The sequence below is a fragment of the Martes martes genome (genome assembly GCF_963455335.1).
Source record: "Martes martes genome assembly, chromosome: 1".
Lineage (NCBI taxonomy): Eukaryota > Metazoa > Chordata > Mammalia > Carnivora > Mustelidae > Martes > Martes martes.
This window is the reverse complement of record NC_137888.1, coordinates 55583414-55603161: the sequence shown is the minus strand read 5'-3', so window position 1 is coordinate 55603161 and position 19748 is coordinate 55583414. Positions and strand designations below refer to the sequence as shown.

The window sequence follows — 19748 nt, the reverse complement described above, 5'->3', positions numbered from 1 at the left end:
CTGACCGCCTTTAGTCCTTCCTTTTTGTCTCTGACTGATCTTTTCTTATTTTCTTTGATGGGAGAGAACAGTCTCAACCTAAGAAACACAGGAAGGTAAGCTATGGGTTAGAACACAAACACCTCTGGTGCTGTGTAACAAACTAATGCAAGTAAAGGAAAACTACCCATTTTCCTTCTCTATACCCCCCAACCTCCAGACCCAGCCTCTTCAAATTCTTTGTGTGTGTGTGCGTGCGTGCGTGTGTGCAATCATTTCTCATCAAATTCTGATCCTAGCCTTGGGCTCCATTTCCCATCCGGGGAATGATAGAACAATTATGCAGGAAGGTTAAATAAATCTCAATGTGGAAAGAGAAGTCTAGCTCAGATGCCTCATTCTCAAGAATGGATTCAAGACAAGGAATAGACACCCTGCTGTATACCGAGGCTGACAGCCCCAGGTGAACTTCACCTTCCAACCGGCAGGGGGAGTGGGTGTTTGCAGAGCTGGTGTTTGTGCACAGCCCTGAGCGTGGGCGGAGGAGGGCGTGGGCAGGGAAGAAGACGTGGGCGGGGACCGGCACGTGGGCGGGGCAAGGGCTGGGTACAGCTGTCCCGCCAGCCATAGGTGGTGGTCCGTGTTTCTTAGGGCTGCGCTGGTCGAGTTCGAGGACATGGGTGACAAGTACGCTACTCTGCGGCGGGCTCAGCTGCGTCTGGATTTCATCCACGCCAATTCGTGAGTGTCCGGTGAAGCCTGAACGAGGGAGGGTCCCCACGAGTGGAGAAGAGTTTGGTCTGCCTCCTAGTGAAATACCCAATTTGACAAAAAAAAAAAAAAAAGAATTTGGTATCATCGATTTATGGAAATTTTATTTAAAGTTTTTGTATTAAAAAATAATGAAAAAGTAGAAAAGATGCCATTCTGGACCAGATTATGATTATTTTTAGGGAGAATAACTTGTGCCAGTGTGTTGGAGTTGCGGGCGGCGGTGGGGGGCGGGTGCTCGTGGAGAGAGAATTTCAGAGGCCCCATGCTACTGAGCATGACACGGGGCTCAGTCTCAGGACCCTGAGATCGTGACCTGAGCATAATCAAGAGTCCCAACACCTAACCAACTGAACCACCCAGGTGCCTCTGCTCTGGGCTAGGTTATAAACCTTTTTGTTCTAAAATTAACACCAGGTGGTAAGAAGCCCCCTCATTTAGCGAACTATTTAATTGGGGGCTAGCAGAACCCTAATTCTACCAACCTGGCCTATAACTTGTGATTTCTCTGCCCAGTGCACTGACATTTTCAAGATTAAGTTTGCCCCCCCGGGGTGCCTGGGTGGCTCAGTGGGTTAAGCCTCTGCCTTCAGCTCAGGTCCTGATCTCAGCGTCCTGGGACCGAGCCCCACATCGGGCTCTCTGCTCAGTGGGGAGCCTGCTTCCCTTCCTCTCTGCCTACTTGTGATCTCTCTGTTAAAAAAAAAAAAAAAAAAAAAAATTAAGTTTGCCCCCCAGAGAGTAATTTGTATTTATTGATTCCAGCCTTTGTGGTTGTGTCCTTGCAAAAATGTAACCTCTCCCAGGATAGAATCCTCCCGTTTTAGTTATTGCTAGAGCACTGGGCTTCTCTGTCAGGCCCAGGTGCCTTTTGCAGTCTCATCAGGTGTTAATTTCAGATACTTAGGTTCCAGAGACAGATGACAGGGGCTTCCTGTTCCATCTGTCATCTCCAACACAGCACAGCCTAACAGTGAGTGCTTGTGTAGTTCATACTGCTTTGACGGTTTTTTGGTCTTTGAGTAATCCGGAGTTACTAAAAGTACTGATTGATACAAGGGATTCACCAGGTTTGAAACCACAGAAATGAAAGTGTAAAGAATGCCAGGCAAAGCCAGCCTTGCTGCTTGGGACAAGCATGTAATTTTTATAGAAGACAAAGTAAAATAGGCAGTATTTGGCAGATGTTTACTTTTTTTTTTTAATCTTTTTATCTAGAGAATAATTTCCAGCTGGAAAGGATAGAACAAATATTTAAAGGTTAACTGAGATGGAAGACAAATGACGAAATAGCAGTTTTGAGTCGAGTTTAAGAAAAATTACTGGTGGAGCAGTGCCTGGGTGGCTCAGTCATTAAGCGTGTCTGCCTTCAGCTCAGGTCATGATTAAGGTCCTGGGATCAAGCCCTGCACCAGACTCTCTGCTGGAGGAAGCCTGCTTCTCCCTCCCCCACTCCCCTTGCTTGTGTTCCCTCTCCAGCTGTGGCTCTCTCTGTCAAATAAATAAATAAAATCTTAAAAAAAAAAAAAAAAAGAAAAATTACCGGTGGAAAGCTGGAAGGACTATGCATTTTATCTTAGGAAACCTTCTCAGCCTCAGTGTTCTGTAGTTACCACAGCTGTTATTCCCAGGGTGCCTCCCATCCCGGGGTTCCCCCTTGCCTGCATCCCGTTATCAGTTGGTGGCCCACTAACTTAGTAACAGAAGTGACAGCAGTCTGAAGGAATAACCACAAAATCAGATACAAATTGGCATCTTCTCAGCTTCTCCAGATAGATTTTTGTTTGTGAGTTCCCTCGGTAAGAGCAGGAGTGATTTTTTTTTCTCTTCATTTCGCTCCCATATCCAATTCAACATCAGATCCTCTTCACTGTTTCTCTATGTCTCCGATTCATCCATTCCTCTGCATTGCTGCTGCCCTTGACTTCAGTCCAGACCAGCTGCTGTCTCCTTGGGGAGATAATCCATGTAGCCTCTAAACTGGGTTCTCTGCTTCCCATTCTTACTCCCTGATGGTCCATTTTTCCTGAGAGCTGCCGGAATGAGATTTTTTATTTCTTAAAAAAGATTTTACTGGGGCGCTTGGGTGGCTCAGTGGGTTAAAGCCTCTGCCTTCGGCTCAGGTCATGATCCCAGGGTCCTGGGATCGAGCCCCGCATCAGGCTCTCTGCTCAGCAGGGAACCTGCTTCCTCCTCTCTCTCTGCCTGCCTCTCTGCCTACTTGTGATCTGTCTGTCAAATAAATAAATAAAATCTTAAAAAAAAGAGATTTTATTCATTAGAGTACTAGTGGAGGAGGGGCTGTGGGAGAAGCAGACTCCCTGCTGAGCAGGGAGCTTCCCAGGACCCCAAAATCATGACCTGAGCCAAAGGCAGACAGTTCACCCACTGAGCCACGCAGGCTCCCCCCGCAGAGTGAGATTTTAAAGAAGTAAACCAGGTATGTCACTCTTCTTAAAACATGACCATGGTTTCCAGTCACACATAGGGGAAGTACAAGCTCCTAAGCATGGAGTAGAAGGCTGTGCGTGACCGGCCACCCTGTATCTCCACATCATCGCCCTATTTCGCCATAGCCAGAGTCTACTGGCCTCCTTGGCTCCTTCCTGCATCCGTGTCCTTGCAGATGCTTCTCTTGCTGCAGAGTTTCCTCTCCGGCTCTGCAAGGGACTGAGTTCTCCTCAGCCTTCAGGGCTCAGCTTAAATGTCTTCTATGAAGAGAGGCTTCCCCTGACCACCGTGTCGTCTGCTTACCATTACTCTTCCCCATCACCCCTTCCCTCATGGTATCTAATCATGATCTGCCATATCACCTCTATGTCTGTTTACTTGTATGTTTTTCATATCCCCCCACTGGCTTGAGTCCTAAGATGGTGAAGACCTTGTCTGTCCGCATTAGCACATGGCGAGCAGTGTGTTAAAATCTCTTGAGTGGAATAGAACAGAAGCTTCTATGGCACTTCTTGGTCAGAATGACCACGGTTACTTTCCTAAGGTATTGTTTGTATGTTGAGTTTTTGTATATTAAATCATGTATTTTGAATTCACTAGTAAGTCCTGTGGTTTCAAGTGCCGCTTTTGTAAAGCATATAAGCTTCACTTTTTCTGTTTTAGGTTTTTATACTCTAGATTTCTTTTGAGTGAAGGCCATCTTTTCACAGCAGTTGTATTTATTTTTTTTTTAATTACAAACTTGACTAGAGTCAAGAGATCCCACATCAGCATGTGTTTAAAGTTTAAAATTCCTCCAAAATGGAGGAGCACATGGTTGATGCAGTCGGTTAAGCGTCCAACTCTTGATTTTGGCTCAGGTTGTGATCTTGGGGTCCTGGGATCCAGTCCCGACTTGGGCTTCCTGCTCAGTCTGCTTGAGAATTCTTTCTCTCCCTCTGCCCCTCCCCCACTCACTAGCATATGGTCTTTCTCTCTAAAATAAATAAATAAATCTTAAAAATGAAATAAACTTTTGGCTAACGTGTTGTCTTGTGGCCTAAGGTTTTTGGAATCTCAGAGACATTGCCGATGATCTTTCTTCTGTACAAATGAGCAGATGTTTTTTGATCAGTGGGTCTCTCCTGCTTCTGCTACCCATTTACTAAATATAAAAAAGAAAATTGCAGGCTGAACCTTCCCTTAATGCTGTGATAGAGCTGCTGATTGAAATATCTACATCAGGAAATGAAAAGCAAGTGTGGGCCCCCAAAGGCAGCTACTAATGATGGCTGTCTGCTGTGTTCTGTTACCCAGGACCTAGCATGAGGGATACAGGGAAGAGTGACTACAGGTAATTCAGAGGAGAAAAAGGCCTTCAGAGAAATATGAAGAGAGGATTAGTGGCACAAACAGGGGTCCCCTGCCAGTGACTGTGCCTGCAGATGGAGCCTTAAGGCCTTCTGATGTGCCAAGATTTTGATCAAGATCTTTCAGAAATAATTTGACCTTAAATAATACAATTTTAATGACAAGTTCTCAAAAAAAACTTGAATAAATGCTTATGAAGCAATTTGAAAACATCAGAATTTGCTGTAAGTACAGTAAGGTCCTTGAAGTCTATGTTTTATTAGGAACAGACAAGCTATTTTGGCAATCACGTTCTTAGCCTTGGCTTTGTAATAGACCGCATCTACTTCAGAATCTTTACCGTGCTGAGAAGGTTGTTTCTAGAGTAAGTCCTTAATTGATTACCTGTCCTGAACCGGAGAAGGTTTGTCTGCGAATATCCTGAAGCTTTTACGCTCATTACAGAGTTGGTTTAATTTTCGGCTTTCCCTCTTTCTTCATCAGCACCACGCACAGTTTCCTTTTTGGAGCGCTGGCAGAATTGCTGGACAATGCAAGGTAAAGCTCATCTGTAAACCACCCCTATGTGGCAGAGGAGACTGGCAAAGAAAAATTGACTTCAGACCCAGGGGAGGGAGAGAAATGTGATCAATAAAACAGTTCTCAGAGCAGCATCTGTAAACTGTCAGGCCTCTGACCAAGTCTAGCCTGTTTCCTGTTTGACTCAGGGTGAGTTTGCATGGGAGTTATAAAGAAAAAGAAGCAAAGAAGGGATTGCTTATAAAGTTTAAGAAACAGGAGGTGCCACACAAGAAATCTGCATCCCCTGCCTTCACCCCTCACATCCCCCCTGCTTTTTCTTTAAAGATTAGAAGTAGCAGCCCCAGGGGTGGTCATGGGGCTTGGGTGGCATAGCACGTGCGCTCTTGGGACTAACTAGTCTGTGCCTTCAGCTCTGGTGTTCCCAGTGGTCCCCATAGCCAGCCTGGACAAACCAGTTCCTCTGTCTTCAGCAGACGCTGGAGTTTGCCAAGGCTGCTCAGATGCTAATAATTGGTATCACATGATGCTCTTTCATAGACTTGCTCAAGATGCTTAGTTCTCATGAAAAAGGTCTTCATGAAGGTCCTGTGTTATTCTAAGAAATTAGTTTATATCATTTAAGAGTTTTATGGTTTCCTGTGGTTGTCAAAATTAAAACTGGAGGATATTAAAACAATATTGTAGACATCAGGCAAAAAAATATGCCAGTATAGGAAGAGATGGTTGGGGGCCTCTTCCTGTTACAACAGCTGATCAGATAGAAAGTACCAGGGTTAAACTATAAAGCTTATTATAAAATGTATTTTAAAAATATTTTATTGGGGGGCGCCTGGGTGGCTCAGTGGGTTAAGCCTCTGCCTTCAGTTCAGGTCATGATCCCAGGGTCCTGGGATCGAGCCCCGCATCAGGCTCTCTGCTCAGCAGGGAACCTGCCTCCTCCTCTCTCTCTGCCTGCCGCTCTGCCTACTTGTGATTTCTCTCTGTCAAATAAATAAATAAAATCTTAAAAAAAAAAATATTTTATTGGGGTGACTGGGTGGCGCAGTGGTTAAGCCTCTGCCTTCGACTCAGGTCGTGATCCCAGGGTCCTAGGATCGAGCCCCGCATCGGGCTCCCTGCCTGCTTTGTGGGGAGGCCTGCTTCTCCCTCTCCCATTCTCCCTGTGTTCCCTCTCTCGCTGTAATAAATAAAATCGTTAAAAAAAATATTTATTTGACCAAGAGAGGTAGAGCACAAGCAGAGGGAGCAGCACGTAGAGGGAGAGGGAGAAGCAGGCTCCCTGTTGAGCAGGGAGCCTGATGCAGGACTCGATCCCAGGACCCTGGGACCGTGACTTGAGCCCAAGGCAGTTGCTTAACCAACTGAGTCATGCAGGTACCCCATAAAATGTCTTAATATGCTGTAGAGGTGAATGATTTTTCTTATTCCGTGGAATTTTTCTATGAAGAAACTCTTTCTTTGAAAAACTTCCATTTCAGGGCAGCGGTGGCATTTACTGAGCACCTATCATGTGCATGGTGTTTTGTATAAAGTATAATTATATAATGGAGACAATGATACTCTTGTGTCATGGGATTGTGGTAAAGATTAGGAGAGGCTTAAAAATACTTGATTCAGTGCTTACTTGAGCCACAGAAAACACTCAAGAAATGGCAGTAGTGCCTCCAGAATTTCCATAAAGGGAGAGCTCATAAAAGCAATTGGCTAGAGGAATGAGCTAAGGGGCCAACTTTGAAGGCTTATAGAACAAGCCGTTGTACCTACTCAGACTTACCTGGTATAGTTTTGGGTTGGAATTGATGGAAGTTTTGGGAGACCCTCAAATTTCCCGGTTAGAGTCCCAGTGGTTGTTATTACTCTGAGCTTCCCTTACTCAACACCTCTACTGCTGCATCAGCTAAGACCGCTGTCCTCATTGTCTTCACCCCTTACACTGAACCCAGGATCTTTTGGCTCTTGTTCTTCTGAGATTTCTTCTTAAAAAAGTAATTTAAGAAAATACACAATATCTGTGAGCTGTAGAAAACTGAGAAAATAATAAGAAAAAGAAAGTCGTCAGTAATCTCATTACATGACAGAGGAGGTGGTATCAGCATGCTTCTCTGTAAAAGACCAGAAAGTAAATATTTCTCCCTGTGCAGGGTGTGTGTTCCCTGTTGAAACTACTCAACTTTGCCATTGTGCTGTGAAGGCCGCCATAGGCAATATGTAAATGAATGGACATGATTGTGTTCCAATAAAACTTTATTTACAAGAACAGTTAGTGGAAAAAAAAAAAACAAAAAACAAACAGTTAGTGGGCCCCATTTGGCTTTTGAACCATAATTTGCCAACCTCTGATCTAGAGAAAACCACTGTTTTGATTTCTTTCCTTACATATATGGACATGCCTATCATATATGTTCTTCAAAAACATCTGTGATTATACAGTACATATTAGTAATTTGCTTTTTCTTATCATTTTGGGGGGAACTAAAATATAACATAAAAATCTGTCTGCAATTCATGGATTATTATCCAACTAGGTTTTTTTTTATTATTATTCATACCTATTTTTGGTGAGCTTTTGTGTAACTACCATTAAATTCCATCTCTTCTTTCAAATTTCCAAGTTTCAGGTTTTGTAACATTCTCAAATTATGAGTGATCATAGGTCTTAGTACATAAATGTAGAGTGAAACATTTTAGTAATTGTTTTGAAGCAATTTAAGTGGATTTCTCTATTGTTTGCTATCTGACAATAGGTTATACATCACATAGGCAATTCAGATTAATGTAATTTTTTAAAACATAATTTCATATTTAAGCAGTGATATTTTTATGTTGTTTCCAGAGATGCAGGGGCTGCAAGACTTGATGTATTTTCAGGTGAGTGTATTTGTTTTCTTTTTTTTTTCCCCTTCTAATGGAAAAGCCTATAGTTACTTTGCTTTTATTTCATGAAATCAAAGCACTTTTTATAGATTTTTAATGTAATTTAAGTGCTTTGTGAGTACAGTGACCCTATGGGGAGCCAGGTTGAGAAAAGTATACTCTGAGAGTGGAATTGTTCACTTATTAGGGGACCCATTTACAAAATTAGATCTTCCAGGGTTTTGTGAAAGTATCAGAGTGATGTGGAACAGTCAATTTGCCTACCACAAGAAAACAGTTTTATTTTAAAAAGCATATTAACTTAATGGTTATTCATAATTAAGCATACACCATTCTCAACTTATCACAGTTTTAAACGTGTAAGTGAATGTGAAGCATGAATGTTTGAGGGCTCTAAAATTCAAGCAAGGTATGTTTTCTTCACTGACTTCATTTTTAGTCACCAAATACTTATTGTACTTAATAGTTCATTTCATTAGAATATGATGCAGATGAATTTAGGTTCTGAGATCCAGTCTTGTATTTAATACTGCCTGGATAAATGTCTGCAGTGTTAAAACTGATCCCCAACCCCGATTCTGTCAGCTCTCCTGTAAACATTGGCTGTGGGTCACAGGCAGGAATATATGGTCCATGATATCAGTCTGTATCTATAATGAAAAAGCAGCTCAGTTCAGTTCAATTTTTTAAGTGTTTAAGATCCTGTGGGGCGCCTGGATGGCTCAGTTGGTACAGCATCAAACTCTTGATCTCAAGTCTTGATTACAGAGTTGTGAGTTCAAGCCCCACATTCGTCGTGAAGCATACTGAAAAGAAAAAAGAAAAAGAAAATCCTGTGTTAAGTGGGTGCTTGCTTCTGGTTCATGAGGCAAAGAGACTTGGACATCTCAAGACATCTGAGAAAACATAATAAATAAACGCTCTTCTTCCCTTTCTACTCTTCAGGTTCTGAATAGTTTGAGAAGGTCAAGAGGGTCAGTCTTTATTATTCATTCAAAAATGCTAGTCAGTCTTGATTATTCAAAAGTGGAGGTTAGCGTGAGAAATCCAGCGGATTTGCTGGTCATACCCCAGAATCAGATGCTTCCCCTCAATATGGGTCCTCCTGGAGTGAGCAGAGCAGAGTTCATGCACTCTGCAGGCAGCTCACTCCCAGGAGGGAACATGAGAGCTGGAGAGATCTGAACTGAGCCCTAGGGTACCAGTCAGATGAGTGAGAAGTGAGTCAAGGGACAGAGAAGGGCGCCTCTGCTAATATTAATGTCACTCCATTCCACATGGAAGGAAGTACCAGTAGTGGTGAAAAAGTGGTCTTCCCTTATGTATCCCCTTAGATAGTATAAGATAGAATAAGTGTTTCTTGCCCAGGAGAGGCTCAAAGTATGGTAGGAACACAGAGAAAGAATACCTCATATTAAAGAGCTAGGGCCTAACATATAGATGTAGTTTTTGTCAAGTAGTGTTTAAAAAAAAAAAAAAAAAGAATATCCCTGTCTGAGAAATTATTATGAGAAAGAGAATGGAAGTAGATTGTTTCAGAGATTCATTTATTCAATAACAGTTTATTGAGTGTCTGTCGTGAATGAACCAGGTGCTAGGGATAGAGCACAGAGCCATATGTGTGACTAAATACGTGTTGTCAGGAATGTGTGTTCTCATGAGGGGGAGAGAGACAGTAAGTAAGTGAACAAATGATACACCAAGCAATGAAAAGTGCTAAAAGGAAAAAGAAAGTGGGAGAAGAGAACAAAGAGTAATCAGCAGTGTGTACTCTTTTTCATCATGTGAACAGGGAGAGTTTCTCTAACCAGGTGGTGTCCGGTCAAAGACCTGAATGAGGTGAGGGAGCGAACTGTGTAGGTATTTGGAGAAAAAGCAGTCAGAGAACAATGAGTAGGCCAGGTTGATAAAGCTAATTGTTAGAGCCAAAGAGATGAGCACCTTCAATGCCATGCTGAGGTTTCTTTCTATAGACGGTGACCGCTGAAGAATTTTGAGCAATATCATTTGGCAAATTAGAAATGTGCCCTTTTCAAAGAAACTTACTCCAGCCATAGCATGCAGGGTGATCCTTAGAAGTGTGAATGATGGGTTAGCAGGGGTGTGGGGCTACGGAAATGACCTATGGAAGATTTTATGAGAATTGGAACTGAGGAAGTGGTCCTAGAAATGGAGAAGGAGAAAAGATTTAGGCTGCATTTCATTCACAGCACACACATACATATTTTTGAAGACATTATTTATTTATGTAAGAGAGAGCACGTGAGAGAGTGAGCATGAGGTCAGGGGAAGGAAGGGGCAGAGGGAGAGGGAGAAGCAGGCTCCCCACTGAGCAGGGAGCCTGATTTGGGTTTGATCCCAGGACTCCAGGATCATGACCTGAGGTGAAGGCAGAAGCTTGACTGACTGAGCCACCCAGGTGCCCCCAGAGCTCACATATTATTGATGAAGGGTTGAAGGGTTGAGAAGAATGGTCCAAAATCACAAAGGACAACAAATGTCATTGGAATTCACATGTTATGTTCTTACGGGTTTGTAGCAGAACACCAGCAGGGCATGGCTGTACTCATTTCCCCAATTTTCTCTAGCAGTTGGCACACACACTCTCTCTCTCTCCCCCCCCCCCCCCACACACACACAGTCTTTGCCATTTGACTTCAGAATGGCACTTCTTTATTTAGGTTATGTGTTTTGTGAAAAACTGAACTTACTGTTTTTGGTTTTAAATTACCTATTCATAAAAAAAGTACCTATTCATGTTATAAAATTTTTTATTGCTGCAATCACAATATGGCTATCAACTTAGCAAATCAATTTTTCTTAAAAAAGTAAGAGGCCAGGGTCAGGGCTTATACAACAATAGATAGAATTGATATGGGGATAAATAATTAATCTAAGCATCGAGCCAGTCTTCAGATTATTTACTGAAGCCCCTGAATTACTTTTCAATCTTTTTTTTTTTTAAGGATTTTATTTATTTATTTGACAGATCACAAGTAGGCAGAGAGGCAGGCAGAGAGAGGAGGAAGCAGGCTCCCTGCTGAGCAGGGACCCCCCCAATGTGGGGCTTGATCCCAGGACCCTGGGATCATGACCTGAGCCCAAGGCAGAGGCTTAACCCACTGTGCCACCCAGGTGCCCCTACTTTTCAATCTTAAGTTTTCTTCAGGTAACTTGAGGGAGGACCATAAAGTTCAAACTAAACATGTTTGGCCATTGTTGTTTATCTGTTCATATGTATTGGTTCTAGTAAATGTGGATTTGCAGTTAAAATTTTTTTAAGTGCTTACCAAGTGGCAGGCACTAGATTGAGTGTTAAGCACGCAGTGCCTGCTCTTAAGAAAGACCCCATCCTAGCGTGGGGGTCTGTAGAAAATACACTGTATATCTTCATTTTCATGGGTGGAGGGCCCTTAGCTTTCACCACATCTCTGGGGCTACTGTGTTTTAAAAAGTAAGAGCCAACAGTTTGAAAGAGAAAGAGATACATAAGAAAGTGGGGAACACAAACTACAAAGAAAATGTTCATTGTGGGCTCCTGATGTTGTGTAGGAATGAGGAAGTTGTCCTAGAAGGAACCTTACTGGATCTAAAGACCTATAGGGAAAATAGGCTTCCACCTGGTGAATCAAGGGCAGAAAGGGAAAAGGGGGAGTATATGCAGGGGCTTGAATTTGGAGAGAACATAGAACACCGATGGAGTTGCAAAAATGTTTGCGATGCTCAAGGTTAGTTAAGGAGAATATTTGCATGGAAGTGGAAGTTTGCAGTATGGGTGTGGGGAGGGAATGACAAGAGGTGAGCTTGGAGAGTATAATTGTCAGGGTTCTACAGAGAAACAGAACCTGTACGAGATAGCTACGTGGACAGACAGGTAGACAGACAGATAGATGGACAGATCTGATCTGCCTCCCTCCACTGTAGATATGTATGTGTGTTGCTATATTGATATATATCTGTATCTGTCTACATCTATAGCTATTGATAGAGTGTTTCGGGAGGGTGAGGAGGAGAGATTTTAAGGAATTGACTCACACGATTGTGGGGTGGGGGCCGGCACATCTGAAATCTGTGGGGCAGGTGGCAGGTTGGAAATCCAGCTAAGAGTTTGTGTTGCATTCTCAAGTTCTTCATCTTCAGGGTTGGCCAGGCCAGTAGCCTAGAAACTCAAGCGCAATTTCTGTGTTGCAGTCTTGATGCAGAAAATTGCTTCTTTGAAGAACTGCAGTCTTTGCCTTTAAGGCCTTCAACTGATTGGATGAGGCTCACCCATATTATGGAGGTTATTTGCTTTATTAAAGTCAACTGATTGTAAATGTTAATTATATCCACAAATGTTTTCAGAGCAATATCTAGACTAAAGTTTGACCAAACAGCTGGGTACCAGAGCTTAACCAAGTTGACACATAAAATTAATTGTGAAATGCATACTGGTCTGCACTCTGCTTTTAGCAGGAACAAGGAGTGAGGCAGCTGTTGCTGTAATTCAGAAGACAGATGATGGTTTCCTAAGCTAGGGTGGTGTCGTGGTGATGGAGAACGTGCTTAAACTTGAAAGGCATTAAGGGGGTGGAATTGAGAAGACATGGCAATCCTGAGGTTTTGACTTGGGGAGCTGAAGCCTAATGGCAGAGTGATGGACATTTATTGAACAGGAAACATCAGAAGGGGAAGTTAAGTCTGATGAGGGGGAAGGTGCTTGGGTTTGTTTTAGACATGCATATTTGACAGATAACGGAAATTTATCTAGAATTCTTAGCTTTAAGGAATTAAAATAAACATGACCAAGCTTCAGCGTGGATAGTAGGGGAATATTACATTCTGAGGCTATGATTGTTTGTAGTTCCTCTCTTGGGTTTATAGAAAAAGTAAGCACTGTATATGTCTCTTGGGAATTTTGAGTCTTTCCCACCTTTTCGCCAAAGAAATTCCCTTCTTTCTGCAAGTTCCTTACATGGGGACTTTATCCCAAGAGCTGCAAAATCTGTACAGAGCTACCTAAGGCTTGGATCAGGTGGTTCCCAGTGCTGATACACAGTAGGATAATTGGGGGAGATGTTTATTCCTGAGCCTCACCCAAGACCAGTTAATTCAGCGTATCTTTGTGTGATTAAAATGTTCAGCCACGGTTGAGAACCACCTCACTGGCAAAGAACTCCACAAGAGTTGGTTTCCCTTTGTTGAATAGTGGGGTTTGCCCAGAGCAAAGTGGGGGAGGAATATTCTGATACATGAGTTGAGGTAAGCACTCCAGAGGACCATGCGGAGAGAACTAGGAAAACGAATTGGTAGGGAAGATCCGAAGTGCTTATAGACAGGAAGGGAAATAGTGGGGGTGGTAGGGAATTAGAAGTGGGCATGTGACCATAAAATTATGAACCCAGAAAGCTTAGGTGTATGTTTTATATATTTATTTATAGATTATCTTGAACACTATTTGACTTTTAAAATGTTGATTAGGGGTGACCGTTGAACATAGAGTTGACTTAACAAATGTGCTACACCTGAGTCATAGGTATAGAGTTAGCAAATGAGTGGCTGCCTGAGGTTGGTGTGGAGGGATGGGCATGGAAGGAGGCAGAAGGGAGAGACTGTAGAGTGACCTGAGGAAACGTCTGAGGTGATGGGTACGTTCACTACCTTGATTGTGATGATGATTTCATGAGTATGTACATATGCTACAGTTCATCCCACTGTACACTTTACACATAGGCAGTTTTTTTGGTGTGTAAGCTATTTCTCAAGCTATTATCTAAAAAAAAAAAAAGAGAGAGAGAGAGAGAGAGATGTGGTAGAAGTCATATATCCAAGTGTTGAAATTACTCTCAGAGCCAGATTGGCCAGATCACAAACTGAGAATTAAAATTAGTCTCATTAGTTTTGGTTACACCTTTCCATTTTTTTTTTAAACAAGAGATGACTTTCTGTTATCTTGATGATATCTCTTGATCACCACAATTGATTCCGAATAACTTGACCATTTAAAAAAATCAAATGCTTTTTCAAGAGGCAAATATTTGCTGCCACTAGAAGCACACAGAAATGGCTCTTATGGGAATTAACTACCGACAGGAGAGCCTGAGGAAATAAAGAAGAATGGCCTGGACTGGCTTTAGAATGAGTGCTTTGGTGGAAGGGCACAAAGGTGGATTCGTGGGTAGAGGGATCCTGGGGTCACATCACCATCTCCCTTTATTCCCACCCCCAGGGTGGAAAACACCTGAAGTATAAAGGCCAGGCGGATTCCAGAGCAGGGCAAGCCCCACTGTACACAAAATTTATTAATGTTTAGATGTTTCATGATAATTTAAAGCGTTCTTGGTGCAGGACTGTCTTCCCCCTGCAGTGTCCTGTGAAACTGTAGCCTGGACACCTTTCTGAGTGTCATCTTTGTGCCCGCACTGTGTCACTCCGTGGCTGCCTTTGAGGGAGACAGATAATTATGTAAGCAGCATGACTTTCTGATGAACAAATTAAGGCCCATATTTATCAGTAATAACAAAGTAACTGCTTTCTCTTACAGTGGATAATGAAAAACTGCAGGGTGGATTCATGTTGTGCTTCCTGGATGATGGATGTGGTATGAATCCTGGTAAGTTAATTATCTGGATACCTAACTGGCTGTTCGGGGAAACAGTCAGAAAACCCATAAAATAAATAAAAATAAATTGAGCTATCTATGCAAAAACAGGTATGGAGCTATTAAGGGAAAATAAACCCCAGACTTAACATATTGTTGAACTTTCTAGATTTAAATATTCCAGCTGACAGAGTAAATTAATTGTAATCATCTAAACCAAGACAAAAAGGGAGTGTAGCTAAATACTGCAAGAAAGATGAAAAGCAGAAGGTATGATTATGTGTGAGGAAAAACATCTGGGAATCAATGGAAAAGGCGGGGTAACTGGATGGATTTGGGAGTTGTTTGAGCCCACCCTTCAGGTATTGCTTGCAAGAGCCCTGAGGCAGTTTCCAGTGCCTTCAGGCTGTTTTTAATTTTCTGCTTAACCTTGAGGAAGAGGTTACCTCTTCTTGTTTTTAGTGGTAGATTTTTTTCTCGGTATGTTCAAAGGTTTAGTAGCTTCAGTCAGCTATTCTCACCATAATGAATACATCTACAATTCTTAGCATGATTTTTCTTTTTCTTTCTTTCTTTTTTTTGGGGGGGGGGTACCTTCAAGGCTAACCAAAACGCAGCACACAGTAGGGGCATGATACCAGTTTACTATGAAATTGAAGCGTTATTTCTTCTGATAAGAGCTTTGAGTCATTTGGGATAACTTATCCCTGAATTCTTATTTAATACTTGTCTATGTCCCACAAGACAAGGTGGTTGACTGCTAGGTTAAAAAAAAAAAAATCGTGAAGGGAGTTCGAGTAATAGGGAACAGTTCTGGTCTTTTCTACAGCAGTGGAAAACATTCTTGTCACTTTTGGGAACTCAGAATACAAAGTAAAGCAGTTATCTTCTTGCTAGTCTCTGAAGTACTCTCTTGGTATGAATAGTCAGAGATTATTAGCAAGCTTAGAAAATGGCCAAATATCTTACTCATGTCTCATTCTGACTTTGTTGGGATAATTTTGATTTCTCCAGGTGATTTTGACTCAAGGTATTGTTGGTTCCTTAGTGTTTAAAAGAAAGAAGAGAGTTTGTCAGAAAATCATGATGAAAAAAAGTTTTGTTTTTCACTTCTAGGCTGACCGTTAAGTTCATTTTCCTGAATACCTAAATAACAGAATGTATGATGTATTCTAAGGCATTTCCTTAAAAAAAAGAAAATAGAAAAAGAAGAAACTCTTTTTATAATATGGCCATGAGCAAAATGATGAAAACACAGAAAAGTGGCAAATGCTTATCTTCAGAAGGAACTCACACTTCAGTTGAAATATATAGGACTATTTTTAAAAGCCCGCTAGTGTTGAGAGAGCAATTCCTATTAATATCGATTGGAAATTGGGGCACCTGGGTGGCTCAGTTGGTTAAGCATCTGCCTTCTGCTCAGCTCATGATCCCAGGGGCCTGGCATCTGGCTCCCTGTTCAGCAGGGAGTCTGCTTCTTCCTCTCTCTCTGCCCCTACGCCCCCTCCCCCCCTTGCCCAGCTTGTGCTCAAGCTCTCTCTCAAATAAGTAAATAAAATCTTTTAAAGAAACACATTGATTGGAAATCAAGTAATAAGTTGGAAGGAAGAGTTTATCTGATGACTGAAGATAGAACCTGTCTGTGGCCCAAACTGAGTTAAATCAACCTTGACCCAGAGGGTAACTGCCGGAATTTTCACTCTTGGCTTCCAGTCTGCCCCATCACGGTCCATTCCTCACACAGCGATCCCAAGGGTATTTTCTTTTAATAAAAATGACCTCGGGGCACCAGGGTGGCTCAGTTGGTTAAGATTAAGCATCTGCCTTCAGCTCAGGTCATGAGCCCAGGTTTCTGGGATTGAGCCCCGCATCAGGCTCCCTGCTTAGCAGAGAAAGCTTCTCTTTCTCCCTCTGCCGCTCCCCCTGCTGTGTGCCCGCTCACTCACTCTCTCTGTCAAATAAATAAATAAAATCATTAAAAAAAGATATCTATAATATAAATTATCACCTCATATCCTACCCCTGCTTAAAACCCTTAGTGCTTTTTCATTACTTTGCGGTATAATTTATACTCACCAGTAATGCTTCCAGTTTTTCGCATTATTTAGCCTTTGTCCACCTCTTTGACCATTTCTCATGGCGCTCACTCCCTTGCTTGTAACACTCCAGCCACACCTGCTGACCCGTCATTTGTAGCTCATCTCAGATGTCACTTCATGAAAGAAGCCTTCCCTGATCATTCTGTCCGAGGGCCACACCTCTGTTAATTCTCTATCACATTACCCTGGTTTTATTTTCTTCACTAATGTTCTTAGAAATTATCTTATTTGTTTGTTTCTAATCTGCTTCTCCTACCGTGACATAAAGTTGTGGTGGGTAGGGGTCATGTCAGTGTCAGCCACCATACGTGGGAGTCTGGGAGATGTGCTTTGAAAACCACAGAATATGGTCTCTGACAGCCTTGGATTGTTATCCTTACAGTCACATTCATCAGCTGTTTCACCTTGGACGCATTATGTTTACTTTGAACTTGAATTTCCTCATCCATAACATGCAGATCATCATCATAGTATCTATTCTGTATGTTTGTTATAAATGTTAAATAGGCAATGCATGTAAAATATATGATATAGTCCCTAGCATAATACTGTTATTATGGATACCCTCAATTAATACCCATCCCTTTATAAGAACATGTAATAAAATGTCCAGTTGGCTGCAGACAAGCAGAGTGTCTGCACAAAGACTGACAAAGGTCTTTGGGACACTTCCAGAGCACATATTCAGGTATGCCAATTGGAAGACCCGTTTCTATCCTTCCCTGTTTCTCTAGGAGCATTCTGGTTTCTGGAGGTATGTATATTTTGAAGTTCAGATGATTCTTCTCTAGAATTCCAGAATGCTCTGGAGAGATCTGGAGAATGACTCTGAGAGTCTGGAACAATTGGCCCTTCATCCCCAGTGAGTGTCAGACCAGAAGCCATTCTGCCCTGCTCAGTCTTCCATGGAGCTGGCTAAGGGCCAAATTCATGGAAAATGATTAGTGGTATGGATAATTGTAACACTTAAAATTAATTGACACTTATTAAGTGTATTGTATTCAGAGTTTCACAAACAAATGATTACATTTAATGTATTTGTCTTCATCAACAACTCTGTAATATCGGTCTTAGTAGTTTTTTAGAGATGAGGAAATCAAGACTCAGAGTTTAAACTCTGTTTACTCAAGGTCATGTGGCAAGGTCTGTCTGACCTCTGAAAGAGGTTAATTACAGTTAAGATCCTGGTCAGAATGTGAAGCCTGTCTCTGGGCTCCACATGGAGCTGTACCTGGCCTGACCCAAGACGTATGGGTTTGTCCTAATGTCCTGAGATATGTGTGACATCCTGACAACTGGACCTATGGCCAGTGACATCCTGACAACTGGACCTATGGCCAGTGTCAATGACTCTTAATTTCTAACCACCTAAATGCCTGTCAATTATAGAGGAAGCTTCAGAAATCATTTACTTTGGAACATCCAAGAAACGGTCATCAGCCTTGAAGTTTATTGGGCAATATGGTAATGGTCTCAAAAGGTGAGAAATTTTTTTTTTCCTTTAAAGCATGTATTATTGACACTAGGAACAATTTTAATTTAAAGGCAGTCTTACACAGAACGATCTAGGTTTGTAAAGCTTTAAAGATATATATATAAACTGAAGTTTATATATATATATATATATATATATAAACTGATATATATATAAACTCATATATATATATGAACTTATTTTGGGATTTCCATACTGGTAACTGACTTGGATCTTTACAACATTTGTAAATTTAATTCTCAAATAGGGGATGGATCATCTCTCAGGTGTGGTAGCAAAAGCCCTGTACTTCAGAGCTTCTTTGAATCTCTGTGTTCTCTTGTTTCTCAGAGCGTATGTTAGTTCAGGTGTAATATGTGTCCACAGCTTATTTTATTAGTCTGCCTCGATGGAAGACGAGGACAAGAGTAAATTGTCACCCATTTGACTCCTGCCACAGGCACATGATTGTTCTTTTCTTGAGTCCTGGACAGCACCTTGCTTCTAGCAGTCCTGTCTTAAGCAAGGGTGTAGAGCTGGATTGGTTTAAATCCATCCGCTCTACTTGGAGAAAAAAAATCATTACTTTCACCCTTTTGGTGATGGGTCAGCAAAACAGGGGCGTTACTTCTGTGAAAGAACAATTCCTTATAGTGCAGTTTTGTGCCCTCCTCTTTCTTCTTTTCAGTGTTTAAGATGTAAACCGGTATGTTCTTGATTTTTAATATAGTGGATCCATGAGGATTGGGAAAGACTTTATTCTTTTTACCAAGAAGGAAGAAACGATGACCTGCGTGTTTTTTTCTCAGACATTCTGTGAAAGAGAAGGTCTTACTGAGGTAAGAGTTGAGATTTTTCCTTTGGTTTCCATAGTAACAATGTTTTTTCATTTACTATCTCAGGAGGTGAAGTCTACAGTGGTTCTTTTCTGATTATGATTTAGAAATTTCGGAATGTATTTGGGAAATGGAGAGAAGTGGCTGGACATTCTGGGCAGGTCATTGAAAGCTGTCCTGTTGACCAATCTTTTTTTTTTTTTTAAAGGAATCCATGGGCACTTAATTTTCTTGGGTAGTATTTTTTAAAATAGATTTTATTTATTTATTAGAGAGTGCGAGCATGAGCACAGTGAGGGGCAGAGGAAGAAGGGAAAGGTGGCTTCTTGCTGAGCAGGGAGCCTGATGCATCGCTCCATCCCAGGACCCTGAGATCATGACCTAAGCCAAATCATATGCTTAACCAACTGAGCCACCCAGGTGCCCCCCTGTTGACCCTTCTTGAGTGGCTTACTAACTCCTAGGCAGTTTTCAGAATGTTATTTTCATTATCCATATACCCGAATCTCCCAGCATAAGAGGCTCCCTTTGGCACAGTGAGCTTTTTGGAGGGAGCCTGCAAAACATTTCCCCTGTTTATGCCATAAATGGGTTATCATTTTAAAAATAACTTTTGGGGGCGCCTGGGTGGCTCAGTGGGTAAAAGCCTCTGACTTTGGCTCAGGTCATGATCCCAGGGTCCTGGGATCGAGTCCCGCATCGGTCTCTCTGCTCAGCGGGGAACCTGCTTCCTCCTCTTTCTCTGCCTGATTCTCTGCCTACTTGTGATCTCTGTCTGTCAAATAAATTTTAAAAATCTTTTAAAAAATAAA

At 41.9% G+C, this 19748-nt stretch overlaps 1 protein-coding gene across 1 annotated transcript in view; it reads left to right on the top strand.

The window, feature by feature from the left end:
- Window positions 1-655: 655 nt before the first annotated feature.
- MORC1 (MORC family CW-type zinc finger 1) overlaps window positions 656-19748 on the top strand; it is a gene marked incomplete at both ends in the record, with an annotated part of 175129 nt that continues 156036 nt past the window's right edge. The window contains 6 exons of the mRNA XM_080799256.1: window positions 656-720; window positions 5035-5088; window positions 7907-7941; window positions 14471-14539; window positions 18016-18106; window positions 18831-18939. Coding sequence (XP_080655382.1) covers window positions 656-720; window positions 5035-5088; window positions 7907-7941; window positions 14471-14539; window positions 18016-18106; window positions 18831-18939 — 423 coding nt within the window. The remainder of the gene's footprint in view (window positions 721-5034; window positions 5089-7906; window positions 7942-14470; window positions 14540-18015; window positions 18107-18830; window positions 18940-19748) is intronic.